The 26,526-nt window shown below is 54.7% G+C and overlaps 7 protein-coding genes across 7 annotated transcripts; 2 read left to right on the top strand and 5 right to left on the bottom strand.

Moving 5' to 3' along the window:
- Positions 1-864: 864 nt before the first annotated feature.
- On the bottom strand, positions 865-6,797 carry QBC33DRAFT_583064 (uncharacterized protein). Its single transcript, XM_060431366.1, has 5 exons — positions 5,903-6,797; positions 5,714-5,840; positions 5,345-5,659; positions 3,994-5,257; positions 865-3,961 (listed from the first exon to the last, which is right to left on the bottom strand). The coding sequence occupies exons 1-5, from the start codon at positions 6,312-6,314 to the stop codon at positions 1,133-1,135; spliced, it is 4,947 nt and encodes a 1,648-aa protein (XP_060288596.1). The 5' UTR covers positions 6,315-6,797; the 3' UTR covers positions 865-1,132.
- Positions 6,798-11,145: 4,348 nt separating this feature from the next.
- Positions 11,146-12,326, bottom strand: QBC33DRAFT_7575 (uncharacterized protein). The gene is made up of 3 exons (XM_060433046.1): positions 12,296-12,326; positions 11,314-12,062; positions 11,146-11,253 (listed from the first exon to the last, which is right to left on the bottom strand). Exon 2 carries the CDS (start codon positions 11,852-11,854, stop codon positions 11,366-11,368), a length of 489 nt encoding a protein of 162 aa, XP_060288595.1. The 5' UTR covers positions 11,855-12,062; positions 12,296-12,326; the 3' UTR covers positions 11,146-11,253; positions 11,314-11,365.
- A 6,006-nt stretch (positions 12,327-18,332) lies between these two features.
- QBC33DRAFT_443942 (putative charged multivesicular body protein 3) lies at positions 18,333-19,156 on the bottom strand (the record flags this gene model as incomplete). Its single annotated transcript, XM_060424244.1, has 2 exons — positions 18,333-18,977; positions 19,109-19,156. The coding sequence occupies 2 exons, from the start codon at positions 19,154-19,156 to the stop codon at positions 18,333-18,335; spliced, it is 693 nt and encodes a 230-aa protein (XP_060288594.1).
- A 688-nt stretch (positions 19,157-19,844) lies between these two features.
- On the top strand, positions 19,845-21,661 carry QBC33DRAFT_7304 (protein wos2). The gene is made up of 4 exons (XM_060433020.1): positions 19,845-20,098; positions 20,159-20,245; positions 20,434-20,829; positions 21,103-21,661. The coding sequence occupies exons 2-4, from the start codon at positions 20,224-20,226 to the stop codon at positions 21,303-21,305; spliced, it is 621 nt and encodes a 206-aa protein (XP_060288593.1). The 5' UTR covers positions 19,845-20,098; positions 20,159-20,223; the 3' UTR covers positions 21,306-21,661.
- Positions 21,662-22,064: 403 nt separating this feature from the next.
- QBC33DRAFT_553831 (uncharacterized protein) lies at positions 22,065-22,400 on the top strand (the record flags this gene model as incomplete). Its single annotated transcript, XM_060429445.1, has 1 exon — positions 22,065-22,400. One exon carries the CDS (start codon positions 22,065-22,067, stop codon positions 22,398-22,400), a length of 336 nt encoding a protein of 111 aa, XP_060288592.1.
- A 450-nt stretch (positions 22,401-22,850) lies between these two features.
- Positions 22,851-24,888, bottom strand: QBC33DRAFT_7286 (uncharacterized protein). The gene is made up of 5 exons (XM_060433019.1): positions 24,590-24,888; positions 24,497-24,526; positions 23,453-23,617; positions 23,338-23,402; positions 22,851-23,281 (listed from the first exon to the last, which is right to left on the bottom strand). Exons 1-5 carry the CDS (start codon positions 24,794-24,796, stop codon positions 23,026-23,028), a joined length of 723 nt encoding a protein of 240 aa, XP_060288591.1. The 5' UTR covers positions 24,797-24,888; the 3' UTR covers positions 22,851-23,025.
- Positions 24,889-25,508: 620 nt separating this feature from the next.
- Positions 25,509-26,523, bottom strand: QBC33DRAFT_521030 (Oligosaccaryltransferase-domain-containing protein). The gene has a single exon (XM_060426425.1). It carries the CDS (start codon positions 26,111-26,113, stop codon positions 25,928-25,930), a length of 186 nt encoding a protein of 61 aa, XP_060288590.1. The 5' UTR covers positions 26,114-26,523; the 3' UTR covers positions 25,509-25,927.
- Between the last annotated feature and the right edge of the window lie 3 nt (positions 26,524-26,526).

Genomic DNA, 26,526 nt, shown 5'->3' with positions numbered 1-26,526 from the left:
CAATGAAGATGACACTTGAGGGAGGCTCCACTCTGCAGAGGCATCTTCACCGTCGCATGGCGTCCTGGATTACGATTGCTAGGGGCTTGGAATAGAATGTTGAGATGGAGATGTCAACTCCAATTTTTTATTTTTATTTTTATTTTTTATCCTTCTTTTTCTGCCTTCTATTTGAATCTCTCTATCATCCGTTTACCTGAGATGGGTTGTTCCTTTTTTCCATCTTTTTCCTCTAACTTTGTGTGCAGATGCTGTTGGGTAGAAGCTCTCTTACTCTTGCGTTTCTACATCACAGTTGCGGGCAAGCATTGCTGCAAGGGGCATTCATTTAGGACCGACTTTTGGATTGCTTGATTAGCTACCAGCAAATAGAACAAGTTCATCGCCTTGCAAATAAATCATTGGCAATAGAAGTTGCAGTGATAAACAGCGACACCTCCAAAACATAAACATGGATGCCGCGAGGCAGCGTTGTATCTTCCTTAGACGACCGCCTCTCTAGGCTCTGTCCTTCAGGGATTTTGTTTCCGTCCTTTGCAAGACTAGGGTTTTCCATCATCACAAACTTCACCGACACTCCGTTGCCATTGCACATTGCCAATCTTGTCCTCTCTCACATGTCACCATGTGTCATTTCCATCGAGTACATTTTCTGGGTATCCCACCCGATAGATAATAGCTCGAAAATAGGTATATAGATAGATAGGTATGGAGACGTCCAAAAATGAAAACCCCAAATGCCACCAGTGAATAAAGTTGTCTAATGAGAGACTTGAATAATACAAATATCTAGGTTGTGGTGCTATCCCTATGGTTCTCTCGTTGCCTGGAGTCCATGCTGCTATAATAACCTGTCGAGTTTGACGGGGAAGAAGATACGGGAGTGGAAAGATGTGTGAATAGAAAGACCAAGTCAGAGCACTTGATTGTGGATCGATCAAGCCCAAGGAAGTGGTTGGAATGGTATCAAATTGTTGAACGCCAAGTGCCATGCAAGAATCGAATAGATGAATGCAATTGATGAATAGATGTGCTGATAGATCGAATCGAAACGGTTTGAAAGGAGCGGGAACCATCCAGGACGGGCGTGTATTGCAGGGATGGAGGTGTGTGTGCACGCGAGCTTCCCAGCTTAGATCATCTCGCTCTGGTGCAGGCCGGTGCGGTTGAAGTTCATGGCCGGGACGCTCTCATACGGCGCGGGCGGGCTGATCTCGGGGGACTTGGTGCGGCTCAGGGCCGGTGTATTGGTGCGGCTGCGGCTCGCCGACCGCATCCGCTCCGTGGCCCTGGAGATGCGGCCTGCGATGCTGTTGTCAACGCTGCTCCGACCCCGGTGATGAGCGTTGCGCGAGGATGGCGGCGCAGGGGGGGCTATGATGGGCACGATCGCCTCGCTAACGGGGATTGCCACAGGAACCGACGGCGATGACGGTTGCTGGTCGTCGTCCATCACAATCTCGATCGCACCCGGCGTCTGGCCACCATAGACCACAGGCTTGCCACCATAGACCACGGGCTTGCCACCGGCACGGTATGGCAGAGGAGCTGGAGGAGGCGGCGGCGGCGAGACAAGATGCTGGAGCTCCGGAAGAATCGGCGGAGGTGGAGAGGTTGGAGGTGGGATCTGGTCATCGTAGGAAGGCCTTCGCCCACTTCGATTGTTGTTCTCCGGAGCCGGAGACGCGTTCGAATCCGTGCTACCCTTCCTCATCAAGTTCACGCGAGGGAGTCCGCGGCTATACTGTCCACCTTGGAGGGCCATGTGAGCAACATCTTCTTCGAGAGGGCAAGACAGAGAACGGGCAATTGGCTGCCGGGCAGGCGGGCTATAAACTGTCGAGGGCAGCAGGGTCAGAGAAGGCCGGGGCTCCGCTTCGGGTTCAAGTTTCTTCGGAGAAAACCGCGAGGGGGAAGGGTGGTTCGGCAGAGGCGGAGATGCCTGAGCGAACGTTGCAGGGATCGGAGGAACGGGCACGTTGGATTCCTTGCTGGAGTTGGATTCGAGCACTAATCGCATGGCTTTCGGGGTGGCAGGAAGTCCAATTTGAGGTCCCCGGCTTCCGTACGTGCCCCGAGTCGCGACCGGCTCAACCGTCTCACTCTTCGTGGGGAGGTCCCTCGGGGACGGGACTGTGGTGCTTGGAAGCTCAACCAAGGCCTCAAGAGGAGGCGTCCGACCTGTGGTGGGAAGCAGCTCGTCGGGGTGGAGGATAGGGGGAGCTGACGGACGGCGGGCAAGAGACTTCCGCCGCTCTTCAAGCTCACGGGCAGCGTCCTTCTTGGCCTGTCTCTCGTCCTTCATCGCCTTCAGGTCGCCCGCGTGGCCGCTTATAGGCTGCATCGGCGTTGTTGTGCGTCTTCTGCCATCGAGCCCACGCTGTCGACTCTCCGATCTTTCGCGAGCTCTATCCGCCACGGAGCCGGGCGATGTAGGATCATCATGGACACCCCGACTTGTGCTCCGGCCATTCCTGCGACGGAACTTCTCCTTCGCCTCAATCGCTTTTCTGAGATCTTCCTCGTCTTCGGATCCAGCATAATGCAGCGGGTTCGCGGAAAGAGGCAGTGGCGATGATGGCGACCTTAGCATAGAGCCCTCACGACCCTTGCTTCGCCCACGAAGATCCGAGGTTAGGACTGGCCTGTCCGGGCTCCGGTGCCGGCCTTCTCGGCTCTGCGCCCGACTCGAAACCCGAGGTCTCGATGACTCGCGCTGGGGTTGCCTGTTCACCTTCTTTACGGTGCTCGGCTGGGCCTCGTCGTGCGAGATATCGATCAACAGGCCAGGCGCTTCTTCGCCGCTCGTGTCCACCTTCGGCGTAGAAAGGTTGATCAGATCCTCGGGAGACATGGGGATGGGGGACGTCGGGGATCGTTTCGGGCCCTTTGGAGTAAAGGCGCTACGCGATGAAGTGCGTCCCCGGTCATAGGATCTCGCGCCGGAACTTGCCTTCCGCGGTCGACTAGACTCGCGCTGACGTCCACGACTCGTCGCACGGGTATGATGCGTATGCTGAGCGGCGTCTAGGCTATGAATGTAATCGTCGAGGCTTTTCCCGGTGGTTTGATGATATACACGATGGCCTCGAGCAACGCTCGAGGCAGCCGAGGCCGAGGTCGCCGAACTACTCACAGATGCGGGGCCTCGTCGTCTCGAGGGCCAGTGATGGCGCGTGGAGGACACTTCCGACTGTTCAGGGGACGTAAGATCGGCGGCACCTGCATCGAATTGCGGGAGGTGCAAATCGAGGCCTGTGGGCATACGAGTCCTAGATCCGTTCCTTTTCTCAGGACCTTCCATCAAGGCCACGAGAGACTGCGGGGATGGAGCTGGCAGTGGCGGATCCTTCTTCGTATGCGAGCCCATCATCATCCCAGGGCTAGCAGTGGAGGCCCTCCCTGGCACCCCGAGCGAAAGGGAACTAGCACCGTCAATAGATGGCTGTCTGCTGTGGTTCGACCTGTTCACGGATCGGTCACGGGGTTGCTTTGCACCGGTTAGAAAGTCGCGCGGGGTCGAGTCAGTCGGGGTCTCGCCGATGGAAGGAAGCAGACTGCGACCAGGACGAGCAGAGGCTGGGGTGTTGAACGCGCTTCGCTTGGAAGGGCGAACGAGTGCCGTTGAAGGATCCTCAAATCCGCCAGGAGACATTGCAGACTCGGCGATAGGTGTCACGCCAGCCGCAATAGGGGTCTGGCCGTCATCGGGTCGGGGGAACGATTTAGCGTTGTCGCCAGAGAAGGAAGTGATGAGCTTGAGGGATGCATTCTTCGCCATGCTGCGTTGAGGGCCACGATTCAGATCTGGAGGCGACAGTGGAGGGCTGAGCATCTTGGGTATCGATGCGTTCAGACTCTGGAATATAAGCTGGGCAGCCGAGGGCGACGTCCAAGGTTCGGTAGACTCCTGGCTGGTACAAGCCACGCTATGAGAAGGGGCAGGTTGGTTAATCAGTAGCTCATAACGAGACCGGTGATCCGCTCAGATACGTACCATCTCATCGCCAACTGTCGCTGGCCATGCTGGATAGCCCATTCACCCCATTTCCTGATGATGGACTCTTGACGCTCCCATACCGCGGGAAAGAAGAGGCACGCCAGGATCAGGGCCTCCATGAAATACTTATGGGTGGCGTAAATCTCGATGGCGTCGATGTGGTCTCCGAGGCCGATCATGATGGTCACGGCAGTATGAACGTCGCCGGACTTGAGAAGTCGTTGGACATAGCCGCGTCCAACCTGCTGTTGAGACGCCTCCCCCATGCCGCTGAGCGCCAGGATCATCCAATCCACCATAGTCATGTTCTGTGAGCCGGCTGCCAAGGAATCGGCATCCATGTCACCGAGCCATTTGGAAAGCAGGATCCTGCTTGTCGATCCAACGGGATGGCGAGACATCTCGTCTCGAATCAGATCTTCAACCTCCCTGTTCCACCCGAAGATGGTGCTGAGCATCTGCCGCCGAAGATCACCGTTGGTCAGGCGGCTATTGTCACTACTCATGTAGAGTTGCCTGTAGGGCACGTCGGTCAGACGGCTCCGCGTAAACCTGAATAAGTCTTTGACTGCCCTCTCCTCAGGACTCGGGACTACCTCGTTGCGCAGGCGCGAGGGCTGATGGCGGTGCGACGGGTTTGGGGAGGATGTCATAGAAATGGAGCTACTCGTCGAATGGGAGTCTCGATCCCGCCGGTCTTGGGAGGGTGTCCCAGATGATAGCATTGATGAGCCAGAAGAGATGTGCGTAATCTCCGTCATACCCCGAGACACTGCCGATGGAGGATAGCGGTGCGCGGGAGTTCTGGAGCTCTTCGATCTGGAGCTCTTCGAGGACATGGAGATGCTTGAACGGCTCGACATGTCGCTGGTTGCCCGATGGCCCGTCTTAGACTCGGGCTTCACGCCGCCTTGGACAAGCCTTGCGAGCGGTGACATACCGACCTGCTTTCCCGCTGAAACATCGGCATTCAAGTGGATCGCGATTGACTCCGACTCGGACGTGTTAGCACTCGCCCCCTTTTCTTGCTCCTCGAGTGAGATGGGTGGTGAAGGGGGGAGAAGGTTCGCGGGGTGCTGAACGTTAATAACCATCATAGCTGGGGAATTCAAGTCGAACTGCTGGACTGTGTTGTTTGCTCCCAGCGTGAACAGACTGGCCGCAGGGCCGTAAACTGCCAGGCCCCGGATGTGCTCCAACGTCGGAATAGTGTCCAGGGTGACATGCTTTGTCCGAACATCCCACGAGACAGTTTCGCTATCACGCCAAACCAGGTTAACACATAACCTCACTGACAATTTCCATCCCAGTGACCTGGGGCAGGGAGGATAGGCGCGAACTTACCTTTCTGAGAACTGAATGATTCTGCCGTTCTTCGACCAGCCCATCCAGTTCGGTCCGTCCTGATAATTATTCCCCGGCCTCCTCAGTATCCTCACCACTTTTGCCTGGTCGTCGCTTCTGTAGCTCTTGGACACACTCCAGACTCGGAGGTCGCCGTCGTGCGTCTGTACTGCCAGCATATCCGACTTCCCCCGAGACGAAGAGGCATGCCATGCCAGGTTCACGATCGCAGAAGGACCTCTCGCTGTGCTCAGGCTATACAGAATCGTAAATCTTGGTTGTATCGTCGCGATCAGCAACGATCCATTCTGGTATCTAGACGTCATTTAGCAGGGGGACCGAGAGCTATACAGCCACAGAAACACACACCCCATGGCAAATACACGACTGTCTGCCGCTGGAGCAAGAGCAGTCACTGCTATTTGGTCAAGAGTTCTCGCCGAAATGTGCTCCGCCGTAGTGGGCTCAAAAAGAATAACTGATCCTTGGGCGGTTCCTAGGTGCTTGTTAGCTAATCTATCCCACGCGAGAGTGATGCGGTATATGTATATATCTCACCAAAGGCGACATTGCCGTTCCGCATCCAAGCAGCGCACGTGAGATGGTCGTAGGGCGTGAACCGGGAGATCTCTTCTCCCGTCATCAGGTCCCACACTATGGCGTTCTGCCCAGCATCGTAGCTGACAATCAGCCGGCCGCGGCCAGACTCGCTCAGGTTATCCACGGCCAGCAATTGGATTTCGCCCGAGTGCCTAGAGAACCTCCTCTCAATCGTCAGGGCATCATGATGGCAGCAAACGACCGAGTTCCCCTGCACATAAATAAACATGGAGGCTGTCGCGGCGCATGGCTCCAAATACCGAGCAATCCCATTCTCTTCCATGGTGAAGTCCTGCACTTTCTCCGGCCTTCCCCTCGAAGAGACAACCGACTTGTTCGAGGGGGCGCGATTCCTCGCGGACGAGGACATGTCCACAGTAATATCTCCGGCCTCGGGGGCGCGTCCCTTCGACTTTCGTGTGTAAGTCGGCTAGCTGCATGTAAGAATCAAGGGCTATGAGCGGCAGAACCTTGAGGTGATACAGGGGCTCCTCTAGCCCCTGCGCACAGAGAGAACGGGATACGAAGATAGAACATACCGAGTAGCAGAGTTATCAATGTGTTTCCCGTCCGACGTCATCCGGCGGACCAAATTGGGAATTAAGGCAGCGCGGTTTAGACCCCGACCATCACATGAGCCACCCGTTCCGGGGCAAGAAGATATCTTCAAGCTAAGCTTCCCCGCCGACAGTTCGGAGTTCGAGCAGCTAGCTCTTGACAGTCCAAAGTGTAGGCGGCAGTCGTGTATATCTGGAATGCTTGAGTGGGCGAGAAGCAGTGCTGGATCGCCTTGGGCTGTTTCTTCGAACAATTGGAAGCAGGAAACAGAATCGGGGAGCCGAGAGAACGGGGGAGAGTTGGATCCAAGTCTACACGGTCGCACAGAAGATCTCCCCTGGGAGAGTCTGTAGGCGCAGGGGTGGAGAGCGAGGTATTGGGTGGGTGGGGGGCGGCAGGCGGTCTGGTCGCTGCAAACAAGTTCACCTAGTCTACCCACCTCGTCGTGGGCGGCGCGCGCGGAAGAATGGGTGTGCCCGGCGCTTGCCTCACAGCTAAAGATAGGTGCTTTCTGCAGACAGACTCTTTATTCCACAAGCTTTAGCCGCTGGAAAATGAAGTGGCGGGGAGCAGAAGAAGCAGGAGAGAGGGGGGCAGACTGAGGGGAGACTCTTCATGGGCGGCGGGTGTGCTGGCAAATAAGTCGAACTGGCCGGCGCCTAGAGACAAGAGCACGGCCTGTCACTGGATGGGACCGACTGACGATATAAAATTAGAGCTTTCTAACTCGAAGCAAATGGTGCGGAAAAGGGACGGGGCGCATGGCGACGATGAGCATTAGCGGGACGCCGGGACCTGGCAAGTTGCAAGGGTTCAAGAAGCGATCTGTCGAGCATCAAGGCCACAGGGATCTCTACCTTGTCGCATTGGAATTCGAGTGGTCGGCGGTGGGAGGCAGGCCCAGGATGCGCAGGAAAGTGCACGCTGCACCCGCTCCACTGCCCGCCAGTGCTCGCAGCAGCTCGCGATGTCTGGTTGGCAAGGATGTATGGTTGGCAGGGACTTACATGGTATCAGTACGGTACATTCAATATTTGCCATAATTAGCCTTCCGGGTTGTGTGGTCTGGCTTGCTTCGCTTGTTGCTCCTACCATTGGTCGACAGCCCAATGACAACTCAATGGCAGTCCTCTGCTCACCAGAAGATGAAGCAGGTACCATGTTTAGCGTCGAGGCGTGGCTGCCCGTTTAAGACCCCCTCATCTTCCATGACCATCTCTGGCGTGATCTTTCCTCATTTGAGCTACTCTCTTGACCGCCGCTGACTCTTGCGGCCGAAGGGGGACTGGATGGACGATGGATGGAAGTCCATGTCTGTCCCGCGTTGTCCAGACGCCAGCACTGAGCACTTGCTGTCCCCTGTCGGGGACAAGGTCACTACTGGTGTATCCCCATGTAGCTCTAGTTAACCGCCGACCCTTGCGATGAGCCCGTTGAGGCTGATTATTGGCTTACGGGAGAGGAGCCACCCATGCATCCCAGAGTGTGCGGATCACAGCCACGGGCCAATCACAACGGCTAATCACAGTTCTCAAGCGCCCAGTCGCCAGTTTGCCAGTCGACTGATCTGTGAGAATCTTAAAGGAGCGACGATATTATCCTGTCGTTTCCGCCCCTCGTCTTGTCATGCCCGCTTCACAGAGCAAAGTACTACGAAGTAGACCGCACCATGGCATTGTGCATTCCGAGTCCACACACTAGTTTGGTTATTTCAACCATCAGTAACAGCTTAATAGATGAAGTGGATTGAATGCACAGGGCAAACGCTGCACTATCGAGTAGCTACGGATAAGGATCCCATGGTAATGGCCATGCATGGTGGATATCGAGATCTGCAAGGGAGAGAGAGGAAGAGGTAAAGTCCACTACCTAGCTACCTAGGTATGTCGGTGAGAATGTAAACGGCCCTCCCGTCTGCACGCAAAAAGCCTAGTGTACCGTAGTGTGAGGTAGGAAGCTATTCCGTGCTGGCCATGAAAAATATTTCCAACCCGGCATTGTAGCTTGCAGATTTTGGGTTTAAGTGAGGCTAATATACGACCTTTATTTTTTCTTTCCTTTTTTTATTCGAAAAATCTGACCTCGAACTCACCTTAAACTGACCTCGCCTTGCTGACCAGCTGGAGGCAATTCGTTTTTATGGAATCATCGGAGTTTCAGAGTCTTCAGTTCAAGAAAGGCTCACTCTCGTGTGTCTCTTTTACATATGTACGATATGCTCAAGGGTCGGGGCTCAACCCCATGTAGTAGCACCTGCTTAAATACGTGAGCCACATCGCGAATACATGCCTTTCCGGGTATTTATTTACTACCTTGCCTTACTTACCAAGTACGAGGCGAGGAAAAGGCGATGCATTGCTACCTTACTCCGCGGCCTGTCTCAACCGGGCGGCCGCGTGGTCGGACCCAATTGCACACGGACTACCATTTCAGATTGATGAAAGCTCCTCCCCCTCCTCAACCTACAGCCCCGTACCTGGGCCCTGGCATCTCGTATGCTGTCCTACCTTATCGAACAAATAATCGGCCGACAACTCGTCGAGGTGATGAAATAGGACACGCCCGCAGCTCGAGGGGCCACAAGGATCGAGAGGACCGATTGTTTTCCTCTGTGACCAAGGTAGGTTTGTAGGAGAGCTGTGATGTGATGAACGAGTTGGGGTTAGCTCGCAAGCATGTCAACCCCCAATCTCAGATATGTGTAGAAAGAGGTAAGTCGGTGTGGGTCTCGGGATCAAGGTGTAGTGGATCCCTCCGCTATGTCCCGCTATCATCCCCGCCAACATCCCCCCCACAATGCCAGCTTGCCGGCTAGCGGCCGGCCCCCGCTCACCTTGTTGATCCTGTTGATCTCCATATATGTATGCCTTATGATTGACAGTTTCAACATTTAAGGCAGGCAAGACACTCAAGTTATTCCGTAGGCCATCTGTAACCAAGCCAGTTTCCATCTAGTGTAGCCTTGATCCCACATGTTGAATTGAGAAATGCCGAGTCGCACAACATGCGACTCTCCGAGTCTGGATGGAGGCTAGAGTCTGGACGCCATGCAGGGCATCTAAGTCACATCTCATTTCACGTCACAATCACACCTGAACGTGCATGCCTGCCTACCAGGGTGACGGGGTCTTTACCCCACGTTGGAGGCTGTCTTACTCTCATCGAGTCGACACTTACATGCCTAGAGCGGAGGCTGATTTGATGAGGAGACGAATTGACAATCACTTGATATCCACTTGATTGCCGCTGCAATACCTACTTTGTCCCAACTGGATCTTTCCTCGATGGTAGAAGCAGCAACGGTAGGTTGATGGTAGATATTACGATAGAGTTGCCTCCAACCGAGCCTACAAATCGGACAGCCAGGGCTGGCCCAGACTCCTTCTAATAACCCCAGACTCGACCAGTCTGTGGCAATAATCCGTATACGAAGTAGGGTCAGATCTGAGCTAGCTGATCCCATCCTGACATCGACGAATGGGAGAAAACCGAGCGCCTCCCCCGCTCGAGAGTCGCGATTTCATTTGTGGCTCAGCTTTTGTGTTGGGCCAGGGTTCACAACGCCATTGTCGCGTCGCCTGCCCTTTTCGCGGCGCGAATCCCTGTGGCGATCTCCGCAAAGCGAGAGTGACATTTTCCACTGTGTCTGCCCACCTTCCTTGGCCTGCTCACCTCCTCCAATGTGGGAGATCTAGCTTCGCAGTACGGCCGTTTACTTTGACCTAAAAGTTGAAGGGAAGTCTCATCACACGCTAGCTAGCACCTCGATCACACCAAACATCTTAAAATACCAAAATCCCGTCAACATCACCGCTCCTACATATGAACAGTTTACGGCCGTCAGCCCCACGAACAGGCGACAGGATCTGCGTAAGCACGAATGGTAGAGGTAGAGAGGCAGAGGCAAAGAACACTGGCCATCTCGTGGTAGTGTAACTAGAATTTAACCATTAAGTTCCATTGTTCCATTGAAAATGCTAGATCCATGGGTAATCCATCCATGCTTGGGGTATCGATGCTGTGTAAACTTCACGCTATCCGCTCTCAAAAAAAACTCTCCATCCCCAGATGCTCCAGTGCCCGAGTTCCATGCGTGTTCCATGCAACCCTCATATTCTCCTAGCGGGAGCCCCACCCATAGGGTTAGGGTGCGTGAGTAGACGGCAACCACAGGCGCACATGTCTTTCTAGGTTCCCTTATGCGCGTCACGGGCCCTTCTTTTCCTGCCATGATCGCCCCAACCAGGCCCCCAACGCGTCGTCATCTTTGCCTCGCCCTCCAACGCCCCAACTCGGGGTTCTCTCAGGGGCCCATTATCCACCCGCCGGCTCGGCAAGCCCCAACTCCTTTCCATTAGCCGATAGCCGACGTCACGGTCCCGTAGGCAGTGCGGCGGCAAATAGTGACGTTCCCGACCACATCCGAGGTGCCCTGATTCCAAGCCCATATCCTCCCGAACCTCCTTCTTCCGCACGCTGCGCATGCATGCATCCTGCACGTTTCGCGTGTTCGCGCCTTACTTAGCCTCGGGTAAGGCTCGTCGGGAAAGTCTCGTCCGAGTGGGAGAGCGAAGCAGGGGTGCTCCCCTGACCACATGGGATGCGACGCGCATGCGCAGGCCACTGGGCAGAAAAACGTCTACGCAAGACGGCGGGTCTTGGGTAGTGATCGCCATAATGGCGATGTGTTCCCGGACAAGATCCGAGGCTAATAATGATGATCGTCGGTAACATGTCCCATCGTTTGGAATCTTTCGACTATTGTTAGCCGTGTCGCTGGACAGACGTGGCCAAAGGGAAGTAAAGCTCACTCATATCAGCAATGTTGTCAAACAGGTACCGCTTCTAGCGGGACAGCCCCGATCACTCCGCCTCGGCTATCGGCGTCATGGCGCTGAGCTTGCTCTTGGGACTCTTCTTAGCGGAGCTGGAGCTGGAGCCGCTGCTGCTGCTGCTGGACGACCGGCGCTGCTTCTTGGCGGCCTGGCGGCGGCGCTCCTTCTCGCCCATGAGGAAGCGCATGACCTCGCGCTGGTGGGCAGCATGCTCGCGCTGCCTGTCGAGCAGCTCGGCCTCGGTGATCTGCTGCGGCGGCGACTGGAGAAACTGCGGCGACGCGCTGCCGGCGCTAGAGACGCTGTGCGCGTCGTCCTCGAAGGGGTCCGAGGGGAACAGGTCCTCGTCCGACAGGTAGGATGTCGGCCGCTCCTCGTTCTCCGACTCGGAGAGCGACGACCGTCGTGGCCATGAGGGGAAGGCGCAGTTGGCGTGCTGGGCGCGTACGGACAAGGTGCTTGGGTTGATGTCCAAAGGTGCGGACATGCCGCTGTAGGAGCCGTACGAGCTGTACATGGCTTGTTCGGATGGTCTTCTGTAAGTCTTGGGTCTTGGCCGTATGATATTGTGCACGTCAAGTTATCTTTGTTGTTGTGAAGTGTTGCAGGACTAACTACGTTCGTATAGCTGGTATCATGAACGCGTTCGACTCCTCTGTAGGCGGCGGTGGTAGGGTAGCGGAATCGCAGAGGCAGAGAGAGTGTGGGAGTGAGGTGGTAGCGTTCTTATATTTGAGTGAGCACTGAGGATACGGGCGTAGGTTACGGTTGGTTTGCAAGTTCGGTGTCACAGGGCCGCAATAATATTAAATTTAAGGTTCGGGGAAGCCAAAAGGGCAAGTCTGACAGGATCCGATGTATATTTGGAAGTCGATGCGAGAAAGTAGAAGGAGGGCGACCAACATGAAGGGGGGCGCGTTGTGGCACAAGCAGATATATAAAAAAGTTGGTCACCCACGGATAACGCACGGGATTGGGGGGATAACGGGGGGCTGCCTGTTTTGGGGGGTGAATCATCGACCAAGCACGGGATGAACGGGGATGATGGGTAGTGTACATCGGTACAGTCCAAACGGCAAGCCAACCGCGTTCCGTGGCAGTGGGCATTGACATTTCTCCCTCCCTAGTAACCTTGGGAAGCCCCCACGGCCCGCCAGTCGGAGCGTAGGGCGCGACACACAAACACACCCAGCTGCGCTTTGGTGTTTGGGGCGACGCTGAGTCGCTGACTAGGGAAGGGGCGGTGATCCGAGTCTCCCTGACCGCCTTTGCGAAAAGCAATCCATCCCGTGGGTTGGCTGGATCGGCTGGGGTGAGACCGTGGGAAGAGTGTGGGCGATTGGTGGGTGGTGGCCGTTAGAGCGGCATCCATTGGTTGGCATGGGCCGGGGAAGCGAGCCTAGGCTGGGACCGGCTGACGGTAGGCCAGCCGACGGCCCCAGACCTCCCGCCAGATTCCTTCTGTGCGTCGAAATTCGAAGTCGAGGCATCCACCTGGCGCGTTCTCGGCCCAGAGAGGAAAGACAAAAAGAAGGAAAAGAGAACCAAAAAATAAGATTAAAAAGCAAGCAAACAGCGAGCAACAGGGAAATGAGCTGAAACCCAGCCACCCGGCGGCACCCGTGTCTCAGATCCAGCAACCATGACTTTCCAAGAGATGATATGCCAGGATTTTTGCGGCATCACAACCTGTTTATCTCGCAGCGCGTGCTTGCTTCTGCTGCTGCTGCTATCATTTATGGTCCTCATCCGGCCAAGGTCAGATGGGACATATGGGACGTACGAAGCAATCAATCATCCACCCACATTCCACCTCATAAATAATCCCGTGTCATTTTCCTTCTCTTCCAAGTATGAAGAGGTACTGTACATACATAACATTACCAAGTGACAAGTATACGTACTGCAGAGTAATTTTTGCTGCATCGAGCATGCGCCTGTAATCCGGCAAACGCATACTTCCTTGGCGCCAACTTTCAAATTTCAGCCCTGCTGGCTCCCAGAAAACCGGTCATCGGTTGCCACGAATGATAGATCAAGCACCTAAAACCAAATGTGAGTCAGACTGGGGAAGCACGATGGGCAACCCCAGATTCGCCCGTCTGTCTTCTGGGGTGACTTGCGCCGTCCCATTCCAAACGAGTGGACAATTTGATTACTTTGCTTATCTCACATTTGATGAGGTGGTGTGCTGTGCTGCTGCCTTGCCTCCGGAGTAATTACGAATTCGTAATTCGTTCGTTCTGCAGTGTTGGGTGGCAAGCCTCACCGTCTCTCCTCGTCAGAGCAAAGCAAACCTGTCCATGGATGGACCATGACTCTATGCTTCATGCTGCTTGCCGGCCCAACGGTGAATGGACAACACAGCAAGGGAGGCAAGAGGGCCAGACGGTGCTGTGCTGGATGCCAGGTTGTTTCGTGTTGGTTGGCTGTTGGTTGGCAAGGGGTTTGTTTCTTTCTCCCTTATTTTGTTCTGTTTCTGACCGCCTTTCAACCCGCCACCAACAGGCGGCGGCATCGATACCCGACCCGCATCCCGGGGCAGATCCCGCCCCCGACATTCGGTCTAGCAGCTCTAGCTCTGTCTTGAAGCCCCAGTGGGTCCCATGAAATTCTAGATCATTGACATCTGGATCCTATGTTGGACGGAGGGCAGAGGACCAACGGAGGTTTGCTCGACTACCTACAGAGGCTCTAACTCACTTTTCTTTCCGCTTTTCTTTCATTTTCCTAAATGTATTTCCGCGTTATGTCTCATCTTCGACCGTTGCGATTCCTAACTCTGGGTGTGCCTACACTATGTACGCGTACGGAGTAGGGGGAGTGCGACAGGGTAGCCATGTTCCCCCACTTGCCGGAATGGAGCAGCTCTTTCCGGTAGCACAGACCTTGAATAGACCCCCGCGCACGTTCCCGGCGCTCGGAAGCTGATCCAGAACCCGCCTAGCCCGCCCTAGATCCATGATTGACCGTTAAAATTTCTTCATTCATAACAAATGAAGCTAACGGTTCGAACTACCGGCCAGGAAGGAATTGGGACTCGGCAAACGAAGAAGCGCAAGCGAAGCGGACCGAGATTCGGTCGAGCAAACTCGAAAATAGCGGTTCTCCTAATCCATCCCGATCTGACAAATGATCCCGGCACTCGAGATCAAATCCACGCTCCCCGCTGTTCCAGTTTTCGAGGCTGATCGTCTCCTCACATGTGAAAACTGACCAATGACTTGCCAATCAGGGGGCGCCTTGGGACGGTCACATATCCAAAAAATTCATCCTTCTCTTTTTCACGAGCTTGCTTTTATATAGCAGGTGAAAGGGACGAATGATTCGGGATTCGCCATCCGCCTCGCACCTCGCTCTCACCCGCGGGTAAGACATGATTTGCAACCAGCTGCAAATTGTAGGCCGTCGTCCCACTCCTTTTCTTTTGCCTCTCTTTTGCCCAGATCCCCACTCCCCGCCTGGTCGACAGGATCAGATGTCATCATCTCACCCAGCTCAGTCAAGGCTGGAGGGCTGTGATGGCATTCTATGGATCATGTGCAACCAGATCGCTCTCCTCTCGCAAGCAAGGTCGACAGGTCCCATATATTGGATCAAATGGCGATCCATGCCGCCTCTTGGTGCCTCGCCATTCAGTGCTACGTTGTGTAGAAGGACATTGATCCAGTCAGTTGGATAAGTGCGTACACCGTGCCTCCGGCTGAAACCCCAACATTTTACTCGATCCCAGATCCTCCTAGGCAAGCATATCGGGCGAAAATGTGACAAAAATGCCCCCCCTATGTGATTCTGGAGTTTAGATGGGGTCCACTGGCTGTAAATGGCAGGTCGGTGAATTAAGTGGGATGCTGGACGTGGGGGTATTTCCCAAGTCATCCCGCCATCAACCTGTCCAGTTCCGCGATGCTTTTTGTTTCTTGGCCTTTTTCCTGGTCCAAGGTTTGACGAAAGTCGCGCTCAGAACACTTGTACCCTACGTTGTAATAGGCTGGTATGAGCCACTTCGAGGATGAGTCTCTTTGTTTATGGTCCGTCACATCGCCCTTATCGAGTCATCCACACACATATCCTCCTCCATCAAAATCAGCCTTCCCAGTCCACCAACAAACGACTTCGCCTTCCAAAAACAACACAAGGCAAGCATATTGAGGCGATAGAGCACTTCTCTGCACTGTCAGCTTGTCAGATGCGATAGCCTAGAATGGACCCCCACTGCCTCCCTGAATGACGCCTTATGCATATGTTTCATTTCACAGTTGCCTCCGATCTCGCCTCACCTATCAAACCCCCGCACAAAGGTTCTCGTTTAAGCCGCCACCAATAACCTCCGAGTTGGCCGAGTTCAACGACAAGAACTCATATATCTGTTGTATCGCTAACTAAGGGTTGACCTGAGGGATTCACCGTTTTCGCTCAACTCGTGGCTCAGGTTGGCTCCATGATTGGGCTCAACATTTCATCACTTCCACCCCTGTTCCAAACCATCCACCTTTTCCCACCGTCCCCCTCGTCCTGTTGCTGTCGAACACTTGGCTTATTTGTCATGTCGCATTTTGAAGCATTATATAATCTAAAGCGTTACCGCCCCGTTCTCATATCATCTTGATCCGTCTTGCATGACAGGCACCACCATAAAGGCTGGAAATGTCTGGCCAAGGATGAGTGGACAGTGGGCAGTGCCACTCCCACATCATGCCTAAAGATAGTATCACAGAGAGGCCCCGAGTGGGTAGTTATGCAACCCTTAGTTTCTCCTTATCCTCCTACCCGGAAACAGCTGTGAAAGTGTGCAGCAGCAGGATCCTAGGCACATCCTCAACTTATATCTATCTGCCTGTAACATTATGCGCATTATCATCACAGTCGTGTTCCTCCAGTCAGCCACCCTTGAGAGCTCCAGGTGAGGCACCATCAGAATATCATCACATTGAAAGCGCCCAGACCGCAAACCAAGGACGCTACGTTGCATGATGCGCGGGTAGCATCACTTGATGGGCGTTTAAAGGTCGAAAGATCACGAGACCTGGGACCATGTTTTATCTCCACTCGCTCGTTTCGGGGAGCCAGTGATTTGATGCCCGATACCAGTGTGATTCGTCGTGCGTACGCCAATGAGGGTTCGCACGCTGCTAGCACTTAGAGCAACCCAACCGCCTCTCGTCACACAATACGAGACCCTTGGTGTCTTGACTGCTGCCTGTTGCGCCTTCCCTTGATCCCAGTGACTGGATTCAGGGGTTTATCGTTAACTTTGTCAGGTAAAGCTGGCAGGGGCACGCCTCAGTATCTGAAGTCACTTTGAGGACAAACGGTCTCCTGAACAGGGCAGACTGGGGAGCGGCAGACCCATCTGCCTTCTTCTGGTATATTGAGTCCAGTCATGCATGGCTCAAGATCCTCGTCGAGGTTTCGTTTGTGATACTCCAGGTTTTACATCGGTTCTAGGAGGATCCAATACATTTATTTCCCAACGTTCTGGGTGAGACTCATGGTCTTCCCCGACCTGTAAGTTGCGTTGTTTCTTTTCAGGTTCCACGACCTAACATGTCACGACAATGCAGTAAGCCTTACTCGACAACCCCGGACCCTATGATGTGTGCGAAGTATGCTTGATATTATCATCGCGTGGTCCCGTAGGCCATGGTCTAGAGCCATGCACCCTGAGCTCCATGCCTGGGTTTCTTATTCCCACCGATGTCACTCTCCTTACACTTCGAGAGATCGGGGGTACGAGAGGAAACCGAGTTATGTAGTGGCCAGAGTTTCTCTCCCCCTTGATGGAAGATTTGCCTACCGAAAACCATACAACACCGTCCTGCACATCCCTCTAGCAGGTCTAGTGTCTAAGTCCCAGTTAGCCAGGCGGCCTATGATGGGTTTTCGAAAGCTGTGGTCGCGCCCGACTTCGACGACAGGTAGGCAGATTCACGACATGCGGAAACACTGGTTGCTTGTCTGCCAAAGCCTCGACAGACCCGGGAAAGCCCTGGTTGCTTGTCTGCCAAAGCCTCGACAGACCCGGGAAAGCCCCTGGATAGCAAACCATGCCCCCGGAAGGGCATATGAGATATTGGCCCCTTGCGATGTTGTCTTGTTCCCATCCAGGCCAACGTCTTGGGCGTAATCAGCTGGCGCAGCTGCCCTCTCCAGCCCCCTTTTGTATATTTGGATCGGATCGGCCTATCTTGACCAGGAACAATGTGGTGGCTCGTTTTCGGGTGTTAAGCACACAGAACACCCAATAGTTCATCCTCACCCGGTCCAGAGTGACAGAAGCAATGCTAGAGGCCTCGGTGTGCGTCTGAAGTGAGAAGGTGGGCAGGGGGGTCAGTTCGATTGGAACGCCAATGTGGTTCGTTTTCCTTGTGCGAGCGTCAACAATATGATTCAGCTATCCTTGCTGCAAGCTCGTGTCCATCTTGAAGAGTATTACTGCAGGTTGATACAGAGTAATAGCAACGGTCTATAAGGCGTTATTTCATGGACTTTGAAAGGCTTAGACCTTGGCGATGAGGCTTGATAGGCAAAAGGCCTGACAACGATGTTGCTGTGTTAGTGGCCCTGAGAGTGCTCAGCTTCATAGAAACGGTTGCTCTCGCGTGGAGCGTCAATTCACGGGGATCAAATCTAGTACAATTTGATTTTGTGTTCTCTAATGCACCAGGACAGAGCTCTTCTTGATCATAGATAGGCAGGCCTAACTAGATGCAATTGATAGACCGACAAGGAGGGAAAGCAGAAAGCGCCATGTACCCAATGATTTGCCACCCAAGGAAGACGCTGGGAGCGATTTTCTGTCTTGCCTGCCCAAAGGTCGGTCGGCATAGCTATGTCACACCCGAATGTGCAAGGGCCGGTCGTGACTGCATCGACATCGTGGACTTGTATGACATAGTCGAAGGAAACCGGAAGAAGAGACCGGAACGCCAAACTCCGCCCGGCCAAAAGCCCGTTGCTTGGGCACTACATTCTCTAGAGCGTGCTAGGTCCAGCTAGCTCCTCAGAGCCTCCAAACGATTCCGCATCTGGTCCATCATGGCCTCGGTATCCTCCTCCTCCTCCTGTGGCTGTGCGGGCACCTCTTGCTGCGGTGGGGGCACGCTAGGTAGGGCGCCCGTCTTCTCCATGCGGTCCTTGAGGATCTCGCCCAGGACCTTGTCGACCTCACCCTCGGCCTCCTCCTCGTCCTCGCCCAGTACGTCCGTCTCGGGCAGGACGTCGCCGACCATCTCCTCGATGATACCGGCCTTCATGAGCTCGACGCTCAGCTCCTGCATGGTGTGGGCCAGCTGGGGCAGGCGGACCAGGGAGTTGACGTCCTTCATGACGCCGACGCTGGCGCGGATGCTGCCCTCGATCTTGCGCAGGGCAAAGGCCTCGTTGACCTGCATCTGCACGCTGTTGAGCTGCGCCTTGGAGGTGACGAGCCGGGCCGACGTGCGGCGCGCCCGGATCAGCTCGCGCGCCAAGCCCCGCACCTCCTTGAGCGCCTGCTTCTGCCGGCTCGGGTCCCTCTGCGCCCGCCGGTCCGCCTGCACGATCAGGTTGCGCGCCCGGGCCTCGCCCTGCTTGACCTGGGAGATGTCACGGTCGAGCTTACGGATGTTGGATCGGATCAACGCGTTGCATTTTCGGATCTAACAGGGCACACTTGTGTCAGAAAAAGGGGTCTGTCTGTCTTCCAACGTGCGTGTATATGTGGCTGGCTACGAAGAGACTGATGGCAGGAGAAGAGGGAGCTTGGCGTTTGTTGCGGACGCTGGCTTACCTGCGTTTGCGGGTCTGGTTTGACAAACATAGCTTTTATGGTCTCCATGATGGCCCAGAGGAGAGGCTACTGAGCCTCTGCGAATGCCCGATTTGGTGTGTTCAATGCTTCTGTGCTAGCAGTGGGATGTGGTTTGGGAATGGTTGGAATGGGCGGCACTGACGTCGGCCAGGTCACGGGCGCCCAGGCAGCCAAGGTACCTAGACAGTCCAAGAAGGTTCTCAGGCTAGTAATCAATTTATAGTGCACCACGTTATGCGATGAGGCTGCTACTGTAATATTCCCCGCATGGACGCATGGCCCCACCATGAAATGGCCTGCAGGCTCTGCAGCTGGGACACTGGGTTGACAAAGCTTGTCAAAGGCAAGTGCAAGTTGGAAGCCTTCCGTGTTGGAGTTGCCTGCGGTTGCTGGCTCTACACAATACGTTGCAAGGCAAGCAAACGATAAATCAACTTCAGGGCACTATCCTGGCGTAGAAACCAGCTACATGATGTTTATATGGGAGTCTAGAAGAAGCGGACACATCAAAAAGATAACTACATTTACCTACGTCAGATATCCAAGGCAGCAAGTAGATCCGGATTAGTAGGTACCTGCTCCAAGCATTAAGAGAACCGAGCTACACTATACAGTTTCTAGACTCAACTTATTTGGTATCGCATACCAAAGAAGTCGAGTGTAGAGGATGTTCAACATCAAGCTCAACCCACTGCTGTGGTGAGGGGCGGTGAGGGGCGACGGGGGGCGGCGAAACTTTTAAACTTTGCACCTTCCAGGTTGTGTTGTATACCTACATACCCCAATTGCGGTACTTAACCGGACCGACCTCTCAGCCCTGCCAGGGTCTGTCGAATCTTCGGGCTTCTCACACATTCCATTGACCCCAGCGCTACAAGGCAACGCATATCAGTGCAGCCTCAAACCTCCACCCGACGCCTCTTTCAATCTGACATTTTTTCTACCTACACTGACGACCTCAATCCATTCGTAAGTCTCCTATGCCACCAACTTCTACATCAATCTCTAACGCAAGGTTTCCTGCACCAGCAACGAATTGCGTACCCCTCCAGGCAAGCAACCAAACGCCAAAAACACTAAGCCTCGTTTTCGCCATGTCGACAGCAACCCCCGAGGGTAAGCAAATATTGTCCTCCCCAACCCCAATGACCATCGAGTATTTTTGCGGCACCTTGACCTTTTGGCCTTTTGGCCTTGCTGCTCCCCTCACTAGCTCAAACATCCCAATTGGGTTGGGACGCGCGGAAAGGAAAACCATGGCGACAGCTTCGGACAGAGTAGCTGACGGTGCTTCATCTTCACAGTCCTCTGGGCCCAGCGCTCTTCCAACACCGATGCCGCTAAGAACTTCATCTACCTGACTATCAGCGTGCCTGACGTCCCGGCATCGAATCTCAAGTTGGATCTCAAGCCTCAATCGCTGACTTTCACCGGCCACTCCGACTCTCTGAAGAAGACTTACCACCTCGAGCTCGAGTTTTACGCCGAGATCGACGCCGAGGAGAGCAAGATTAACCACACAGGCAAAAATGTCGAGATCCACCTGCGCAAGAAGGAGCTCGACGACGCCTACTGGCCTCGTCTCCTGAAGGATTCGAAGAAGGTCCACTTCCTGAAGACCGACTTCGACAAATGGGTCGATGAGGATGAGCAGAACGAGGTCGCAGAACAGGAGGACATGTCCAACTTTGGTGGTATGGGTATGTAATGCCGTTTGATTTTCAACCCTCCTCCCCCCCCCCCCCCCAAATATTACCCGGGTTTGCTCCTCCCTACTCGCTCGCCAGCTAAACCCGCTACGTACAACAGGAGGAATGCCTGGCATGGGTGGTATGGGTGGTATGGGAGGTACGTAAAATGCGTATCCTGTTGCACTGAACGAAATACGTCGGCCTACGAAGCAGGCTGCGGAGCTGCAAACAGACCTCCCCACACACCGTTCAGGCCATGGTACTGACATTGGGCTTCTTTAGGCGGTGGCGACTTTGGCGGCATCGACTTCTCCAAGCTCGGCGGTGGAGCTGGCTTGGGTGGCATGCCGGAAGACGGCGACGAGGAAGACTCCGACGATGATGAGATGCCCGCCTTGGAGGACGCTGAGGAGGAAGCTGCATCTGCGGCAAAGCCAGCCGAGGGCGAGGCTGAGGCTGAGGGCGAGTCCAAGACCAAGGCTTAAATGAATCGTCGAGGATGGCGAGACAATGCGACAGCATGCTAAGATGCTCAACCCGGACAACTTTGGTCTAGGACGGCAATGGAAAGATAAAGAATAATCCAACCCATACAGAAAGCTAAGCTCTCTATTACAAGGGTAGCTAGGCAACTGGCTGGGAATACATAGCACAGACTATTGCTCTGACGAGAACCGAAGACCACTGGGGAGTTGGATCCTATACTTACAATACAAACTGCTTAAGGCTTGGGAGTTTTTGGAGCCTATTTACACACTGTGGTGGCACCGTCCAACCTTGCCGTAATCATGATGGATGGATGAGTTGTTCTCTGCTCTCCTGGTTGCTTAGTCCTCTTCCTACACACACCTCTTGAGGAGAGAGGCTCTCTGTTTTGTGAGTCCGGGCCGCACCCTCTCCCAGAGTGACTGAACTGGTCGCATAGCAGGAGCTGGTCTCCTCCCACAACTCCCAGCAAGACCAGACAATCGCGTCTTGGCCCTTCCCTGGCCCTTCCCACCATTTTACTTTCGCATGGCTACCGCCTTCAACTTAAACTCTCGTCCCCTAGCGCGTGTGGGGGATAGTCTAGTAATGGATGTGTCTGTTGGTTCCGTCCAACAACAAGCCCACGCGCCACTCGTACCAACCGAGTGATTGCTCCGTCTCACAAGCCAGCTCCCCCTTCCTCCCTCCTTCCTCCTCCTCCCTCCCTCTCACGATCCTCTCCTCAACATGCCATCCGGAACCACTCCCCCGACAAAATGAAGACCGAGCCCGCATCTCAGCACGGGCCGGGCCAGGGCCAGCTTATATCCCCCTCCATCTCTTCCCCCACCACCACCACCCACCACGCCCTCCCGACCCATCAAGCAGCAGCCACTACCCCCCGATCCTGCCCCTGCTCCTGCTCCAGCTCCTCCTCGCCCCAGCCACTCCCGCCCCCCCATCTCGGGACAACAGCAGAGGTCCCGCAGACGGTATATTCCTCTCTCGATGCCGCCACAGACGCCGCCAGGGGCGCCAGCCTGCTCGCCTGGCCGGGCGACGAGCCGTACCGGTCGCCGGTGCTGAATCACGGGGGCCAGGCGCCGCGTTAAGCGAGCGCCCAGGGGTGGGAAGGAAGAAGTGGGTGGCGGAGCGAGCGAGTGAGGGAGGGTATGGCGCGGTGTGCCGTGATGTTCGTAGAAGGGGGGAGGAAGGGGATTGCTGTTCCGCGGTACTGGGATGATGGTAATGGGGACACTGGTGAGGCTGCGTAACATAGTGGAAGTCCTTGTTTGAGGGACTGGGGAGGGTCCCCCGCCGGAGAAAACAGTCACAATACAACACATAATAAACTTCAAACTGGGCGCGACATATTGGCCTGTCCACATTCGTCTCTTAGGCTGTCGGTGGAATTATACAGTACATAGTGATGTGACAGGGCTAGCTATTGTCAACGCAGCCGTTATGGGGGTCACCAGTATGATCCCCCGGTTCTGTAAGACCAATCTGATGATGAATGTTCCCACCGACCGACCATTCCGGGAAAGAAGACGCGCAAAAGAAATCAACCTTCCAGTTTCGAAATTGCACCTCTCAGCCACAGCCTGTGATATGCAAGGGTCCACCTGAAGACAAAAATATGAAAAAGAGCAACCGGTTGCCTGTCACTGCCCGCACCGCCATCCCGTGTATCCGGCTCACATCACCGGGGATGGTTCCTGACATGAAGAAACTGCTTTACAAGATCTCATCCTCCATCTGGGCATCGCCGTTAGTGGCGGGAGCGGCGCCCTCAGCATTCCCGGTGTTAGCGGCGGAGCCGTCAAAATAGTCGGCCATCTCAGAGTCCAGTTCCTCAGCCGTCTTTTTGGAGGGACGGGCGTTACGTGCGCGACGGGGAGCTCCCTTCTTGGCAGTCTTGGTGGCAGGACCGGCCTTTGCGCCGTTTGCGCCGTGCTTGCTGGCGGCCGATTTGGGCTGCACCTTCGGTTGGCTGATTTGGTGTTAGTGTCATAGCGAGGCGAGAAGATTGGACAAGGAACCACTTACGAGATCCGCTGACCGAGGGTCTTGGGCTGGGGGATAAGGTCGGCGGAGGCGACAACGACCTCGACCTGGAAAATGTCAACAACACAGTCCTAACACTGTACCAGGAGAAACCAACCTTCACAGGTCTATTGTCGATGAGGAGACCGTTCAAAGTCGAAAAGGCTTTGCTCGCGCCATCTGCATGGATGAAGGTGACGTGGGCATTGCCTCGACTGACACCGCCCGGCCCGTAGGAGAGCTCGACTTTCTTCACCTGGCCGACTGACTTCTGGAAGTATTCCTATTGGCGGGGGAGAATCGTGGTTAGCAAGGTTTGCGAGACTTCGAACAGTAGCTTCTTCGGCGACGACCCGACATCGACAATCCACGGACGGTATTCGGTAGACGAAATCCAAGGCGGCAGCGCGGGAAAAGTCAAAAGCAGCAAGCAGAGCAGTGAGCACAGTAACATCGCCAGCATCACCCGCGACTAGCAGGAGACTTGCAGCCCTTCATCCCTCAAGCGGTTCCGTTTTATCTCCCATACCCACGCACCCCCATATCGAACGGGATAAGATGGAGCTGGGAGCCAACCATCCAAACGACGTTTCCGCAATCTGGGACACAGCGCTGAAGCCACCTTCCTTCAGCGACCTTGGAAGCCATTCAAAGTCATCCGCCAACTTCATTGGGTTACTGAACCCATGCCTCGCCCAACCCTCGTGCCGCCATTGTCAAAATCCAAGCGGAGCTGGCTGCTGATACGCGATCAAAGGCGGAATGCTGCTGCTCACTGCTAAGCTCGCCAAAATTGCGGGTTCATCAATCTGGTGACCAGCCAGGTGGATGCCCTCAGAAGTTCCGGTAGGGGTTTGTTCGTCACAGACTACCACCAGCCTACTTGTCGCATGCGTTACAGTAGGTATCAAGACATGGGTGCTTGCCAGGCGACCCTAATGTCGATTTGCTCTGCGTGCGACTAGGGGTGGGCTCGACCTCACTGCGCTGATGCTAGACTTTGCATGCTGTGCATCTGTGAGGGAGACAGGTGTCTGGACGTTCCCGTACCGGAAAAACGGATGCAGCCCCAATCGTTCAATGGGGACGTGTCGATAGGTTCACCATGGGGAGAGACGTCGACAAAATTTCGAAGGCTGGAATGGCCTCATCGGTAACATACCTTGATCTGGCCTTCGGAGACATCCTTGGGCTTATGAGTGGGTTAGCATGGATCCTGCCGATTCCGCGGTGTTGGACATGAGCGAGGACTTACCAGGTTGCTGACCATGATCTTGCTCTCGCCAGTTGCACGGGCGTTCTTGGTAGGCGCGGGCTTTGAAGCATTGCGCGCAGGCTTGGTGCTCTTCTGGATGCCGCCAACAGGGGCGGTTGTGGGTCGGCCGGAAGAGCGGCGCACAGAGCGGCGACGCCGCTGGGTGGAGAGGATCTCATCGAGAGACTGGTTGAGCTTGCTAGACATGGTGGCGGATGTGTAGACGGCGATAAAGTGAATAAGGTTGGCGGGTTGATGAATGTGGTTATGAGAGACGGTGTGGTTTCGAATCGGTACAAAAGATTCGATTAAATGAGAGCAACCGAAGACAATGATGAGAGGTCGTCTGGTGGACGGTTGTTGATTAAATCGCGTGGCTTGAGCGCGATCAGTCAGGCAGCAAGCGAGCGCGATGGGCGAGGCAAAGCGTGAAGGGAAGATAAGGTCGCGATATTGGCGGAGAAGTCGAGGGGGGAAATGGATGGGCTGTCGAATTTGGCTGCAGTCCCGAAGATGCGAAGTGAAATTTGGGTTGTTGTGGGCAAAAGTCGCGGATGGCGGTGGGCGTTGGTGAAGAAGGAGAAATGGTGAGTGGGAGGTGACGAGGAAGGTTTTCCAAGGGGAAGGAGGAATGGGGGACAGGAGGCAAGGTGGCAGGCAGTCGCTTCGCCCGAGAAGGTACCTCCGTACCTGTGGCGATTGCAGGGCCAAAATAAGGTGCCGCACATACAAGCGGATTGGACCCACTCGTGAGTCACTCAGCCTCGCGTCGCCAGCCACGCTCTCGGCATGAGTTCCCTAGCGCAGGTCCGACATTTGGTGCCTAGAGGTAGGTATGTATGCGTAATTAGGTAGAGCTGGGCCTGGCAGAGGAAGCAAACACGATAATTATACTGTCGTCACCTCCAAAACACCTTCTATTTCAACGACTTTGGAACCGGAACGATGCTCTTAACCTCAACGTCCCGAGCAGCGTGTAAACGACTTGCCTGACTGGCCTTCCATCGCAGCGCAAACAAGTAACAAGCAGTTCATACAGCATCCTTGGCAACAGTGAATTTATGCGCCGGCTCTAGAAGGGCGCAGGATATGACGTTTAAGCGCCATACTTGTGTGCCTTATCCTCCCTGATTGCCCTGGCCATTACAGTTCTTGGGCCGTCCTGTATCTGTTTCCCTAGTTACTTCGGCGAGGGGGCTTTGCAGATTCCCTTGCTGGCCTCGAATAACCAATGGTACCGCGCGTTCAACCACTCTCAACATTAAGCCCTCGGGCAGCGATAGCTAGGCCCAGCTTCGCGGCTCCCACGCGACCACACAGGCTCATTCCACGGGCTCCCTATTTTGTTGCCGTTCCTTGCTTGCCAACCGGTGTTGATTGGCCCCTTGTCTTTGCTGTGGCCTTCGCGTTCGCAACCTCGGTGTCTTCTGTGTTGACTTCGATGTAATGGTATAGCACAATGAGAATCATTGCTGCTGAGCCAAGGAAGATGGCAAGGCGGTAGAGATCGTCATCGGAGATCATCTTGTCGACAAGATGTATTCACTCCTCCTGGGAAATGCCGATCGATGTGCCTGTTGCTTCTATCCCAAGTTAACAATTGCTTGCTCGATAATGATGCTCGGGGTTTGTGGTCAATTGACAACTTACCGATTTCTACTGCGCGACAGCAAGGCCTAATCACTTGCAGAAAAGATTGACTTCAGCAAGTTCTGAAGGTAACATGGGAGGTGGTGATTCCTTTGTGGTGGTGAGCGACGAGAGAGGCCACCTTAGCTTCGGCCTGCAACCAATACCCCTGTAATTAGGTGCATGGATGGTAAGATGGAAAAGCTAGAAGACGTCCCGCTCACGTGCTGTCAGCCTTGCCAGCTGTAATGGTCTGTGCGGGCGCTGTCTACAACTTCTTGCCTCTCCCATTTGAGAAGAGCCACTAT

This window comes from Phialemonium atrogriseum, assembly GCF_030411735.1.
Source record: "Phialemonium atrogriseum strain 8032-3 unplaced genomic scaffold QBC33scaffold_1, whole genome shotgun sequence".
Classification (NCBI taxonomy): domain Eukaryota; kingdom Fungi; phylum Ascomycota; class Sordariomycetes; order Cephalothecales; family Cephalothecaceae; genus Phialemonium; species Phialemonium atrogriseum.
The sequence above is the reverse complement of the archived record's forward strand: the minus strand, read 5'-3'. Positions and strand labels throughout refer to the sequence as shown.

What these genes read in the sequence shown, in the direction of transcription:
- QBC33DRAFT_583064 (XM_060431366.1), bottom strand. Translation starts at nt 6,314, where the DNA reads ATGTCCTCGTCCGCGAGGAATCGCGCCCCCTCGAACAAGTCGGTTGTC. An exon ending in AGTCGTGTATTTGCCATGGG is followed by an intron (nt 5,660 to 5,713) that starts GTGTGTGTTTCT and finishes AATGACGTCTAG; the next exon opens with ATACCAGAATGGATCGTTGC. An exon ending in AGTTGGCGATGAGATGGTAC is followed by an intron (nt 3,962 to 3,993) that starts GTATCTGAGCGG and finishes TCTCGTTATGAG; the next exon opens with CTACTGATTAACCAACCTGC.
- QBC33DRAFT_7575 (XM_060433046.1), bottom strand. Translation starts at nt 11,854, where the DNA reads ATGTACAGCTCGTACGGCTCCTACAGCGGCATGTCCGCACCTTTGGAC.
- QBC33DRAFT_7304 (XM_060433020.1), top strand. Translation starts at nt 20,224, where the DNA reads ATGTCGACAGCAACCCCCGAGG. An exon ending in GTCGACAGCAACCCCCGAGG is followed by an intron (nt 20,246 to 20,433) that starts GTAAGCAAATAT and finishes TCATCTTCACAG; the next exon opens with TCCTCTGGGCCCAGCGCTCT. An exon ending in GTCCAACTTTGGTGGTATGG is followed by an intron (nt 20,830 to 21,102) that starts GTATGTAATGCC and finishes GGGCTTCTTTAG; the next exon opens with GCGGTGGCGACTTTGGCGGC.
- QBC33DRAFT_7286 (XM_060433019.1), bottom strand. Translation starts at nt 24,796, where the DNA reads ATGTCTAGCAAGCTCAACCAGTCTCTCGATGAGATCCTCTCCACCCAG. An exon ending in AGATCATGGTCAGCAACCTG is followed by an intron (nt 24,527 to 24,589) that starts GTAAGTCCTCGC and finishes CCCACTCATAAG; the next exon opens with CCCAAGGATGTCTCCGAAGG. An exon ending in ACCCTCGGTCAGCGGATCTC is followed by an intron (nt 23,282 to 23,337) that starts GTAAGTGGTTCC and finishes ACACCAAATCAG; the next exon opens with CCAACCGAAGGTGCAGCCCA.
- QBC33DRAFT_521030 (XM_060426425.1), bottom strand. Translation starts at nt 26,113, where the DNA reads ATGATCTCCGATGACGATCTCTACCGCCTTGCCATCTTCCTTGGCTCA.